The 14,957-nt window shown below is 40.0% G+C and overlaps 1 protein-coding gene across 2 annotated transcripts in view; it reads right to left on the bottom strand.

Annotated features, from left to right (window-relative positions):
* Positions 1-11,090, bottom strand: part of kalrna (kalirin RhoGEF kinase a) — a 151,560-nt gene extending 140,470 nt beyond the window's left edge. For both annotated transcript variants that reach the window (XM_083536663.1, XM_083536664.1), the window contains exon 1: positions 10,165-11,090. In XM_083536663.1, coding sequence (XP_083392789.1) covers positions 10,165-10,231 — 67 coding nt within the window. In that variant the 5' untranslated portion in view covers positions 10,232-11,090. The remainder of the gene's footprint in view (positions 1-10,164) is intronic.
* Between the last annotated feature and the right edge of the window lie 3,867 nt (positions 11,091-14,957).

Genomic DNA, 14,957 nt, shown 5'->3' with positions numbered 1-14,957 from the left:
GTGTGTGTGTGTGTGTGTGTGTGTGTGTGTGTGTGTGTGTGTGTGTGTGTGGGTGGGTGGGGGGGCTCCTTAGAAATGCCCCCACAAGTATAAGGTTTTCTGCAGCTTTGGCCTTGTGGGTTTATTTGGCTGGTCCCTTCAAGAAAAACCTAATTTATTTGTTTGTTTTTTATTTGGCCTTTTGTTTACTGAGGTTATGGTTAGATTCGGATGATGTAATATATTCGCTGCATAAATAATCGTCAGTGGAAAGTCCTCACAAAGATCCCCACAAAGACATAAGACAAATGTGTGTGTGTGTGTGTGTGTGTGTGTGTGTGTGTGTGTGTGTGTTTCTATGCTTCAGTTGAAATCAGTATCCTCCCTTGTGAGAACTGTTCAGCTGTAATTTAACTACAGTTTGATTTGTAAATTCAGCACGACTGTCACAGAAGCATTTTAAAGACTTACTCAATAGACTCAACCCAGTTTGTATAGTAACCCCTCAGTCCTCCTATTTACTATCATGCTTCACTGAACCGATGGCAACATTTATTACATGACACTGATGTACGCTGTGCTGCCAAGTTCATAAACATGCAGAGGCTTTACAGTGTAGATTTCCTTCGCCTTTTCCAGCTGGCTCTATCTGCTCTGTCTTTGATACTGCTGAATCCCTTACACTTGCAAAGGCTCTGTGATTTACTACAGCACTAGAGCACTGAATACAAACGTGGAACTAATGTTAGGGCTCCTTTTCATCCATTCAGCTGTGTTTTTTAGGTTACCTGAAGCAAGATCTTCTACACTTATCCACTCACACTTGTTTTGAATTGTGCTTTCAACTCTTTCCATCTATTCGCTATTCTCCTACTATATCCACAGCACTGCTGTTTTAACTTTACATTTCCCTGTTTTTTACTTTAATGGGACCAGTTGGTTTGTACTGGCAGAGACGCTGTATGTGTGCCAATGTTCATGATGTGTTCATTAATCCCACAGCTGTGCTCCATATGAGGCTAATGGCATGGCTGCAATTTTCTCTCACCCTGACCTTAAACACGGCAATAACATACCAAATACTTAAAAAATTACATGTTCATGTTCAGCAGCCTTAAAACTGCAAACATCTTTTCATGGTGCATTGCTCAAGGCCAAAAATTTTCTCAGGTCAACAAGGTCAACATATCTAGAAACACATCTAACACCCCTGTAAAGACTCTTTTCCTTATCACAGCCTTACTTACATCCATCAGACCTGCTCCAGCTCACCCAGTTTCAGGCATACTCATTATCTGGTAGGAAAGAAAAACCAGCCTTGTGCCATTATCTGTAAGACATATTTTCCTACTCGGCCAGCCGAAGGCTCATGAATTCAATAAGCGGGTCTCACTCATTCCATTTCTCATGCTGAATTATTTCTCCAGATGTTTCTAGTAAGTAATAATATATGATTCATATAGGTCCAGTGTGCACATCTTGGCAAGGTCTCTAGAGTGGGAGCCCATTGTAATCTCTGAACTTGTGTCAGTATAATCAAACAATATGAACAAAAATGGCATTAACAATCATATTCAGACATTCAGAACTAGAAAATATGATGTATACTATATTCGTCAAAGGCCTTTGGAAAATGTCTGAAACAAAAATGCTCTCTAACTTAGATATCACACAAATAACTCTTAATAAATAATAAATATCATCAAACAGCAAAGAAAATTATTTTAATATTCAGTGTTTCCATTTTCTTCACTTTTCTTTGGAACATTGTCATTTAATTCAATAAGCAAATCAGCTGGCACGTTTTACAAGTTTCTTGGGAGACCTGCCACAGTTCTTCCCACAGACCTGCTGACTGTCTCACTTGCTTCTGTTTCTGTATAAAAATCCAGACAGCCTCAATGACGTTTTTATTTGAAAAGTGGGTCTATTAAGTTATATCCTCCATTTTCAAGACATTTGCATAATTTTCGCAAGGAAAATGAATTTTTGCGATCGTTTCTACTGACACACTAATGTAAAAGCCATAAGATTTAATACATCTTGATATGCCTGTGACTCCAGAGATATGCACTGAGATTTGAGAGAACTTAAAATTAATTGAAATGTCCAACCTAGTGATAACCAATTCATATTGACTGGTAAAAAAAAAACTGGATATGGGTAGAAAGTGAAATGCTCAATCCTGCCCACCTGGTACTAACAACCATGCCATGGTTAAAACCACAGAGATTACACTTTTCCCCATTCTAGTATTCAGTGTGAACAATATATGAAGGCTCTTGACCTTGAGATTTTGCATTTGAATTAGTGGCACATGGGGTGCTGATTCGGTAACTGTATGTGCAGGTGTGGACAGGAAGTGTATGATCATATTGTATGTCACAATAAAATGCATCTAAACCCATTACACCAACATGTGAATAACAATCACAATATTATAATTTATCTGGTTTGCCCTAGACTCACATATCCTGAATATCAAATCTACCAGACTCAAAATTAGCCCTCATTTACACCACAGCACTGTTTAATTTTAGTTTTTAAATGGTCAGAAGGTGTTGAAGATGTCACGGTTAGCTCATCAAGGACAAACGCACACCATTCACCTTCACTGTAGTTTTCTGTAAAGCTGCTTTGAGACAATGTCTGTTGTGAAAAGCGCTATACAAATAAACTTGACTTGACTTGACTTGACTTGACTTGACTTGACTTGATTGATTGATTTTCTATCATTTAAATTATAGATTCATATTTTTGGTAAATGTCACAGCCTTTAAATGGACTCCATGTATACAGATTTAAGAATAAAGTGTTATCACGAGGAGGCATTTAACTCCAACTCATTGTTGATTATTTTCCATTCCCTTTCCCTAACTATTGTTGCAATTTATTACAAGGATTGTTCACAATATGAATATTATGGTTTGCATCACTAATAATGACAGACAGAAAGCTAAAACAGAAAAGAAAACCAAAACCAGGGAATGGGAGAGAGGGGGATAGATTTTATTCTTCAAGTGTAAAATTTGATGCTATATAAGAATTGTACATATTTCTTTTAAGTCTATACTTTTACATATTTGGCCTAACATAAGCTTTTTCCTCTCTTTGAAGGATGATGCACTACCAGCATCTGTGTACTGTACATGTGTGTATGTCTTTTTTTCTAGTGTTCAGGTCTAGCAGTGTAAGTGAAGTTGCTCTGCAGGATTTCACTGTCAGATGTTACATTTCCACACACAGCCTGAATCACCTCTGTGGATTAAATGCTGACCTTGACTAAATGCTACTACAAAGAAGTGCATAAAGCATGTGCATCAAGGAGCTCAGAGTCAAGTATGCAGATGCTTTAATCAAAGACAGTTTAGCACATATGAATCTTCTACAGCGGGAGGTATATTATCTGCAGTATCTAGAAGTATCTATCTTTGTATGCATCACTTCATCCTATCCACCGTACATATGAAGCAAACAGAAAGTATGATATTAAATATGCATGATTACTCTCTGCTTCCACTGGCATGTCCTTGGGGCTGGTGGTCTGGTGAAAGTGAACCCGATATGGCCCCCTTGATGAAGAACAAATGAACAATATCATCTCTAGTAGATCTATTTCAATACATATTTTCATTTCCTCTGCTTACTAAGGATATTACTCTCTCCAAAGACCCTGCCAAAAAAGGTTGGCGTATTTGAGCCAAAGGCTGATCTTACATGCTCAATCTGTTGGAAGATGACAGGGGTGCTGAAGATGTTGCAACATGAATTTAACATGATCATTAAGTTTGTAAAACTAACATTAAATTAACATTAATTAAAGTTTGTAAAATATTGCATGTATACTGCCAAGCCAGTTCAAATTATCCAATACTAATAGGGAAAATGTTGCATGATGACATATTTTGCTCTTTCACCTCCGTACTCTAGCACATAGATCTACAATCAGAAAATGAATAAAAAGCTAATGTACAAAATCTGCATCAACGATCATGTGGCCTGCAATGCATTGGAGGTGTGCAGCAGACTGTGGATGTTTGGATGGTCTATACATGTTCTGACTGAACTTGTAGTTGACTCTCCATTAATGTGATTACAGCTGATTCCAAATCTGTCCACTAGCAGTGCTAATAAATCCTACTGTCTTTGTGTTGTTGGTAAGTACAAAACACCACACCCCACAGACCCCTCTGAGACACAAACACACACACACACACACACACACACACACACACACACACACACACACACACACACACACACACACACACACACACACGCACACAGAGTAGGGATCAATAGCTCTTAGCATGGGCCCATTTTTCCACCCATCACCCATGCTAAAGCACAGCAATCATATAGCAGACTCTCAAGACTGTATGTTTTCAGGTCTATTCAATTATCAGACAATACACCTAACCCATGATATTATCTCTATCCTAACACAACCTGGAGATGAAAATTCCACTAAAAATATCAAGTAAAATATGTAACTCAGTGAACTGTCATATAAATACAAATAACTAATACTTTATCTTTCACTCTTTGGTCCTGAAGTCAGCAAAACATAAAATAAATGATGATTCTCAATACATGGTCTTTTATCTCTGTGTTCTAATGAATAATATATTGACACCTAAATTCATACAGCAGACGAACTGTAAAAACAAAAAACAACCAACACAAAACCACATTATTTATAGAATCATGTGGCACAGTAGATAGCAATCAATTTCATGTCATGAAAAAAACAACAACTAAAAGTGCTTTGCCTTGAACAAAGTAAAGACGCTTGAAGCAAAAAAGTATTCGTTTCCATTTTATTAACTGCAATACAGAATCATGTTAAATGTTTTAAATGCTGTTATGAATATTGCATTTACTTTGTCATTCTGCTACACTACAATTTTTGAGACTCATTGGTTTTAGCAGGGAAAATATCAGGTTGTAAATCCGGTTGGCATCATTGCTTATTTTCGAAACAATCCAACTACATTAACCATGATTTCCAGTCAGTGATTATATCAGCTGAGGCAAATCATGCAGTCATGTGATCAGTGAGCTGACTCAGCTTCAACCTAGCCATGCTCCTTGAAAGAGCAAAATATTGCATTTCTTTTTACAGCTCTTATTTGCTAGCAAAAGCACAGATCAATTTAAAATATTATAAATATAATTTCAAATACAAACTTGTTTCTTTAAATTCGTCTATCATTCTATTAATTTATTATAATAGCCAAGGGGCTTCACCGTCCCTTAAGCGATCCTTAAATTGGGGGACTTTCTGTGTGGTGCATGTTTTCCTCCAGACTGTGTTTTCTCTGAGTTCTCAAGTTTCCTCCAACCTTTAAAAACATGCTGGTCGGTAAACTGGCAATATTAAACTGTCTTTAGATGAGAATTTGTGTGTGTGCTTTGGTTAAACGTTGGTTTCATCCAACGTATATATTCCCGACTTGGGACCAATATTCCTGTGAAAGAGCTCCAGATCATCCATGACCCTGATCAGGACAAAGCAGTTATGAATCATTAAAGGAGTCACAAGGCTATAATTTTCAGGTGTTGTATTTCTTCAAAGCTCCATACTACAATCCGTACTTCTTGGCAGATTGTTCTTTGGTCCACACGTGTGCCTTTTGCCATTTGCAGTTGCTGTCAATGAAGGTTTCATTTACTGTCAAAGAGCAAAACAGCGTGAATGCAGATTCCACAGAAATTGTTTTTGGTCATGAAGTAGCTAGCTTACATGTTAGCTAATGCCACAATCAAAAAATAATGGTGGAAAATGTCAGTTAATATTTACTGCACTCCAAAAACACGATCAAATGTACAAAGCCAGAGTGTCATTATCAGTAGACACACAGATGTCCTCCAAAGCCCTCCAGACAATGCTTCATCCAATCCACCTAAAAGCTCCATTCAAAGCATCAGCTAATAAGAGCTGACCCTATTTGCCATCAGTGCTAACTGTCTCCCTGCACTATCCTGTAAGAGGCATATGTTTCTGCCTGGAGAGGATGGAACCTGCTAGCGCCTTTAGATGAAGGGGATATCCTCTCTTTTTCTCTGGCTCGTTCCCTTAACGTCAGATCATGACTCAATAATCCGGTCAAATCTCCTTTTACGCTCTTTATTACCCATGTGGCTTACATTGGCCAATTAGCCATCTGCCTCTACAAAACTGTGTGTGTAAAAAAGAGATGGTGAAAGAGTCTTTATCTCTCTCTCTCACACTCTCTCTCTCTCTTTCTCTCTCACACTCACTCAAACACACAGAAATGAAGCCAAACCATGGGTGTGTTCATTGTCCTGACTGACACTGGCCAGATTCACCCTATTGTTCTACAGCTAGAGTGTGTATGAGGCAGCGAATGACATAGGGAGTGGAGGAGGGAATAGGCACACGTACAAACACACACTCACACACACACACACACACACACACACGCACGCACACAATGCTGGAGGGCCAACGTCTGTCACAACAAAGCAATCAGTGACTCCAGAGCCTGTTCTGAAACTGTCTTCAGTAATACACTTTACACAGCATGGATTAGTTTAAATTAAATCTCTAATTAGTCTTATTCAGTTGAAATGTACATGTAAACATGTCTCCTCTTATAAAATTAAACATAGAACTGGCCCCAGGGAAGTTAAATGGCTCTATTTTTGTTTCTATCTTTGATATTTGTATATTCTAATGAAATATCTTTCCTGCCAGGGCCACACATGGATATTAATTGACTAACAGCCCATTCAATGACTTGCTCACATGTTGTTGATTTCATAATGTAATCACTTACCATCCATATTATAATCAGTCAGAACACAAATACACAATTGATCCCATTCATCATCCACAATGTAACTAAATTTTAGCAGAATCTTTTAGAATTATACTTTTATAAACATATTATATATTTATTCATTTAATGCCTAAAATCCTAATCTTCTCTCTGTGTTCACATGTACAATATTGTAGCATTTCAACATTGTCAGTTCAAGAATAAACATATAATCCACTGCTGCTAAGTAATTACCGGTATTATACATGACTAGTAAGTAATGTTTTATGCTATAAATAAAATGTCAGAGATTTGTACTGAGGCATAATTAATTATTGGTTAGCATATTTAAAAAGAAAAGGCTTTGGCATTATCAGACATTAAGCAGAATTTAATGTCATAGTCACATTATGGATTGCATGTTGAGGAGCAGAGATTCAATACAACAAAATTGTTTCACTAATAAAAGCGGTAAATTTGTTATTAATATATATATTTTTTAAAACTACACTGAATGTTGTGTTGCTAATATCTGACCTCCTACTAAATTAAATAGCTTTAAAAGTACAAATATCCACTCTCTGTTGGATTCTTTTTTTCTGAATACGCTTCCTGTTGAGGGGGTGTTTGCAATATACACATGGGAAATCTCTCTGTAAGAGGCAAGCAGGCACGTTTACAAGAGATGTGCTAACGATTCTTTTTTTTTTTTTTTTTTTTTTTATAATTTGGCTCGAGTGTCCCTTTACATATCTTAATAACCCCACCATTTAGATTAAATTGATTAAAGTAGCCAAGTCACATCACTAACCTGGACCTCTTGGGATAAATTCGGAATGACCTCATTCAAAGCCTTGGCCTCCATCCCAGTTCATTGAGTGATTAGCTAATCAATACAGAAAACCCTCCCTGTGCCGTGTAGAGTAGCTTTTCAGGAGGATGAGCAAAACTGGAGCAAGTCTCTTGCAGATGTACTCTGTCAGGCTCCCAAGGAGGCATATGTTGTTGACAAAAAGACTAAAGCTATACACGTATTGATTGGAGGGTTGTACTGTGCCAATCTGCTGCTGTTGTTACCTGAAGACATATCCACCCTTTTAGTTGGCTGCAGCTCAAATTGTTAAAAGCAACACTGCAGGCCAAATTGCCGTTTACCTAATAGCCAGAATGCCTGAATCATTCCAGATGATAAAGATAAACACATGATGAGAACAACTGAAGGAGCATTAAAAAAATTTTTTATCTCTCTCGATCGGATGAAGGCTGTAAACTTGCACTAAAAGCCTTGGCTAAACCGAAGTCTTTGTCCATGTGTGAGTGTGAGTTTGGCTCGAGGTGAATCCGTCTATAAGCAGTGAATACACATGAAGGAAGAGTACTGTATGGCTAAAGATATAAAACCACTTCAGCTCTTTCAGACAGCAGTTTGTGAATGGATTACTGCTTACTCAGCAACATAATGCTTTTCTTTCTGAGGGCAAACACCCACTGCTTTTGGAAAAGGTGTAGAAGGGAGGTTCTTCCATTCAAACTGTGTTGGTCTCACTCTAGATTGCACTCTAGATCTCTCTCTGTCCATCGTTCTTTTTAGATATCTTGGCCCAATCCACCCCTCTCTTGATTTTTCTCATCTTTTGCCACCTCCTGAAGCAGAAGCTGCCATGACATATTAATGCAGACACTAACAACTTGTCTCCCAATGCTGCCCGAGACGGATGCCCTTATATGCTTTGAACGAACCACAGCAAAAACACTCTCTCATCTCTGATAATGCTCTCCGAACTCTATGCCATCTGTAAATCATCTTAGGTTTCGCCCAAAATGCAGCACTCTGGGCCACTAAGCTCCATATCCAGATTGAACGAATCAAGAATCAGCTCTGCTGCCTTTCTGTAGTCTAGATTATATTTCTAGAGCTTTGTGTTGGGCAAAGCCTAGATTGTTCACAGTGACTGCGGTTCAGGTCTCCATGGGCCTAAGTGAGCGAGATTTCCTTAGCATAACTGTGGAACGTGCTTAAAATGTGGCCACATCACCACAACACTTGCTTAAGCCTGCATCTTACTCCCACCCTTCCAGATTTCAGATGGTTGTACTCAACAAGAGAAAAAAAGAAACTGGTTTACATTAAGTTACCACAAGAAAAGAAAAAATTTTCAGCGTTAAAACAGAAATCTTACAGTTCATCTAGGCATCTACAGACAAATGTCACACGTGCATTACCTAGCTACAAACGGCCACAGGATGCTGACGTTGAAGCTGCCGTAGTAGTGTCATGTTTCTTATTTTAGGTGGAGTGTATTTGTGGAGCATAAAGCAGCTAGTTACATTCATGTAACTTCAGTTTTTAATATACTGTAAGAAATTGGAACATCTTTTCACAAGAATGCTGATAGTCTGTTGCAGTGCTGTACACAGAACATTCAAAAGGGATCATGTGAAAGACAACCAAAGATCCTTAAAGGATTTTTGATCTGACCTTGAACAGACTCTTTCTGTCTGTTCATTGGATGCTACATCTCCATTATGGTAACCAGTGGAAAAGGTCTTAGACTCTAGGACCATAAAGGAGTACAGTTATTGCTTAATACATACAATGAACAATATCAGGAATATCTAAAGACTCTCACCCCACAGTTTTTCAAACTGCATAACCAAAGAACCATCGATTATTGAATCCATTATATCCATATTTTCATCAGTGCATTATAGTGTAGTTCAAGTGTGTAAAACTGATTCCAAATCTGGAGGGTCCGATGACTGAATGCCTATCATTACAATCTTCTCATCAGGATACAGAGTCTGCTCAAGTGAAGTCAACTTGAGTCAGAGTTTGATCATTCATTTAATCTAAGACATCAGCATCATGTGTTTGAATAAGTGTGTGTGCGTGTGTGTGCGTGTGTGTGTGAGTGTGTGTGTGTGTGTGTGTGTGTGTGTGTGTGTGTGAGAGAGAGAGAGAGAGAGAGAGAGAGAGAGAGAGAGAGAGAGAGAGAGAGAGAGAGAGGAAGCGTGAAGTGACCAGTCTGATCTTCAGAACCCAGTGACAGGGACAGTGCAACTGTCAAACAAAGCCATGATGTCTGAAGCCTAACACTGAGAGCAGCATTAGAGTTGAATCACACACACATGAACGTGTGTGTAGTTTGGTCCACTTTGGCTCAAATGTTCATTAAAAACACTTGAGGGATTTCTTCCACTCACTCAGTGCACTAACATCAACACTGCGTTTGCATCACCGGGTTGCGTTTCCACTTGCATCCATTTCTGTGCATGATTGTTTTGTTGTTTGTTTGTGTTTGTTTGATTGATTCCTCTCGAGATGAAAGTCTTTGTTCTGTTTTTCAGTCAAAAAAAAAAAACACAACCGCACGTGACCCGATACAGAGATCCGCCTTACCTGTTTTGAAGTAGGCGTCCGTGTCCGAGTCGTTTGGTCCTTCCTCGGCAGCTTCGGCAGAATTCATATCTGTCCCGCTTTTCTTTTTGTCTTCTTTCTCAACTCGAACAAATGCTTAAGGAAATTATCCGATCAGAAGCGGCGCGTGAGCGTGCGTGCGTTACAATCCCCGCATCTTGTGCGTGGTGGATGCGCGAGCGCTCCGGGCAGCGCTTAAGAACGGAGGGAGGCACAAAGCGCAGCGGCTCCGCGATCAGCTCTATTGTTTCCAAACCCTCCTGCCTCCCGCTGCCTTCTCCTGCTGCCTCCTCCTGCCTCCTCCTGCTGTCTCCTCCTGCTCTGCTCCCACAAAGAGCCTCGGGTCCGCCGTCGAGATGTCAGGCAAAATCTACCGCGAGTCCCAATGCGCACTCAAATCATGAATTTAATCATCGATGAAACGGTGTATGGAACAGCCAATAGCAGTGAAGCAGCTCAACATCATAAAGAAAGAAGAGGACAGAGACAGAGACAGAGACAGCGCGGGTGCACCAGAGCTGCTAATGCCACGAAAACACCACAATGTGTTTGGCTGGATTCGACCTTGATTATTATATTTAGTTGAAATGCAAACACCAGTGACCAAAATTTCACATCCAAAAAAATGATATTGTGATTTCCTAACAATAGAAGACTCACAGTGTGTCTGTCGTCTACTATACACACAGTTCACTCTGACGTCCACTGTCCTCCAGAAGCACAGATATTAATCACATAAAACAGATAAGAAGCTGTAGTATTATTCAAAGAAAAAAAAAACACCATGCTGGTGTCACTGTCAAAATATGTTTAGGCAAAAAAATCGGTTTATAAACAGTTCTGCACGAACTATACCATTGAAAGAGAAAAAAATGACCGATCAGTCTATCCCCCCAAAAAGACCACCATAAATAATGACCCTGTGGATTTGCGGTGTATACTGCCCTCTATCGAATCACACCTCCAGCACAGATTTAACTATTAATATTAACTATTCTAAAAATATATATAGATATTTTATCATTAATAATAACATCTATTGAATAACTAAGTGATAAACCCATTTTTAATGTTTGCAAATTCAGTATTTATATCCCAAAATAACTCACACACATTTTTCCTCATACAGAATGCAAGGAGCCATGAATATGCATGATATGCAAATCAGCATGCCCCCTGTCGACCACGCCCCTTTCCGGTTACCCTGGTTACACTGTAATTATGGCATGCAATTACAGATAGGCAAGATGTCACAGTGGAGAGATAGGACAGAAAATGTGGAGCATCATTGGCACCCTTGAGCAAAATTTATACAGTATATATATATATATATATATATATATATATATATATATATATATATATATATATATATATATATATATATATATATATATATATATAAACCTGTGTACCTTTACAACCCTTAATAATTATTTATATATTGGCACCCTTGTGCGAAATGTAATATATTTATATATAATATTAGCTGCTGGATATAAAACACATGGTGATATGTTATATACATTTCTGGTGAATTCCATACCCAGGGGGATTAAGGCAGTGCAAGATAAAAAATGGTGCTCACACCAAATATTGACACTGTTTGACATGTTTACTTAGAGTATATTTACTTTTGTTGTGAGTTATTTAGACAATAATTTCTGTATGTTGAGTTCTTTTTAGATGAAAGTAAATCTGCACTGATATAAAAGCTGCACATTGACTCCTCTAAAATATATATATCCAAGTTTCATTCCTGTAGCATTGCCCCTTAAGAACATATAATAAAATGGTTGCTAAAATGTAAGATACTGAAACATAAAAAGCAATTCTGTTATTTGTACATCTCCAAAATATTCGTCGGGAGTAACGAGGATGGACAGGATTAGAAATGAGTTTATTAGAGGGACAGCGCATGTAGGACGTTTTGGGGACAAGGTGAGGAAGGTGAGATTGAGATGGTTTGGACATGTGCAGAGGAGGGACATGGGGTATATTGGTAGAAGAATGCTGAGGATGGAGCCACCAGGAAGGAGGTAAAGAGGATGGCCAAGGTTTTAAAAGAGGTAGATGTAGAGGACAGAGTATGTATGTATGGAGATGGATGGTCCACTGTGGCAACCCCTAATAGGAGCAGACAAAAGAAGAAGAAGAAGAAACAAAGACATAAAACAAGCATGGATTAAAGTGCCAGTTTAGGTGTTTCAGGAAGAGACAGGTTTTCACCCGTCCACCACCTCGGTGCTGGAACAGAGAAGAGTCTAAATGTATTTATGCAATGCACATTGTCCTGTAATGCCTAACAAGGTTAGGAAAAGATGGAATGATCTTGAACACTTAGGCAGAAGCAGAACTTCTTCTTCTTCTTTTTCTTTCGGCTGCTCCCATTAGGGGTCGCCACAGCGGATCATCCGTCTCCATACCACCCTGTCCTCTATATCTGCCTCTTTTACACCAACTACCTGCATGTCTTCCCTCACCACATCCATGAACCTCCTCCTTGGCCTTCCTCTTTTCCTCCTACCTGGTGGCTCCATCTTCAGCATTTTTCTACCAATATAATTCATGTCCCTTCTCTGCACATGTCCAAACCATCTCAATCTCGCCTCCCTCACCTTGTCACCACAACATCCTACATGTGCTGTCCCTCTAATAAACTCATTTCTAATCTTGTCCATCCTCGTCACTCCCAACGAAAACCTCAACATCTTCAGCTCTGCTACCTCCAGCTCCACCTCCTGTCTTTTACTCAATGCCACTGTCTCTAATCCATACAACATCGCAGGTCTCACCACAGTCCTATAAACTTTCCCTTTCATTCTTGCAGATACTCTTCTATCACAAATCACTCCTGTCACTCTTCTCCACCCACTCCACCCTGCCTGCACTCTTTTCTTTACTTCCCTAACACACTCTCCATTACTTTGCACTGCTTTGCACTGTTGACCCCAGGTACCTGAACTCCTCCACCTTCTTCACCTTTTCACCCTGCAACCGCATCACTCCACTGCCCTCCCTCTCATTCACACACATGTACTCTGTCTTACTCCTACTGACTTTCATTCCCCTTCTCTCAAGCGCATATCTCCACCTCTCCAGGCTCTTCTCAACCTGCTCTCTACTCTCACCACAAATCACAATATCATCTGCAAACATCATAGTCCAGGGAGACTCCTGTCTGACCTCGTCCGTCAACCTGTCCATCACCACTGCAAACAGGAAAGGGCTCAGGGCCGATCCTTGATGTAGTCCAACTTCACCTGAACCAGTCTGTCGTACCTACTGCACACTTTACTGCCGTCACACTGTCCTCATACATGTCCTGCACCACCCTCAAATACTTCTCTGACACACCTGACTTCCTCATACAATACCACAACTCCTCTCTCGGCACCCTGTCGTACGCTTTCTCTAAATCCACAAATACACAATGCAGCTCCTTCTGTCCTTCTCTATACTTCTCCATCAACATCTCAAAGCAAATAAGGCATCTGTGGTGCTCTTCCTCGGCATGAAACCATACTGTTGCTCACAGATGGTCACCTCTTCTCTCAGCCTGGCTTCCACTACTCTTTCCCATAACTTCATGGTGTGACTGATCAACTTAATTCCCCTGTAGTTACTGCAGGTTTGCACATCTCCCTTATGCTTAAAGATCGGTACCAGCACACTCCTTCTCCATTCCTCAGGCATCCTCTCCCCTTCCAGAATCCTGTTAAACAATCTGGTTAAAAACTCCACTGCCATCTCTCCTAAACATCTCCACGCTTCTACCGGTATGTCATCTGGTCCAACCGACTTTCCATTCTTCATCCTCTAATCGCTGCTCTCACTTCCTCCTTACTAATCCTATCTACATCCTGCTTCACCAACTCCACATCCTCCAACCTTCTCTCTCTCTGATTTTCCTCATTCATCAGCTGCTCAAATACTCCCTCCATCTTCTCAACACACACTCCTCACTAGTCAACACATTTCCCTCTCATCCTTTATTGCTCTAACTTGCAGTACATCCTTCCCAGCTCGGTCCCTCTGCTTGGCCAATCGGTATAAATCCTTTTCTCCTTCCTTAGTGTCCAACCTCTTATACAGTTCCTCATATGCCTTTTCCTTGGCTTTCGCCACATCCCTTTTAACCTGCTGCCGCATCTCCTTGTACTCCTGCCTACTTTTCTCATCACTCTGTCGATCCCACTTCTGTTTTGCCAATCTCTTTCCCCTAATGCTCTCCTGCACTTCCTCATTCCACCACCACGTCTCCTTGTCTTGCTTTCTATTTCCAGATGTCACACCAAGTACTTTTCTAGCTGCCTCCCTCATCACTCCTGCGGTAGTTGCCCAATCATCCGGCACCTCTTCACCACCACCAAGCCCCTGTCTGACCTCTTCCCTGAACCTCACACTACACTCTTCCTCCTTCAGTTTCCACCATCTTATTCTTCTTTCAAACCTTACTTTCCTCCTCTTCTTCTTCGCCTCCAAAACCATCCTACAGACCACCATTCGATGCTGTCTAGCTACACTGTCCCCCGCCAACACCTTACAGTCTCCAATCTCCTTCAGTTGCATCTCCTACACAGAAGATAATCCACCTGTGTGCACCTCCTCCACTCTTATATGTCACCCTATGATCCTCCTTCTTCTTAAAATACGTGTTCACCACTGCCATTTCCATCCTTTTAGCAAAATCTACCACCATCTGCCCTTCCACATTCCTCTCCTTAAAACCATACCTACCCATCACCTCCTCATCACCTCTGTTCCCTTCACCT

Source organism: Silurus aristotelis (genome assembly GCF_946808225.1).
Source record: "Silurus aristotelis genome assembly, chromosome: 3".
In the NCBI taxonomy this organism is placed as follows: Eukaryota; Metazoa; Chordata; class Actinopteri; order Siluriformes; family Siluridae; genus Silurus; species Silurus aristotelis.
This window is presented reverse-complemented; position numbering and strand designations above follow the sequence as displayed.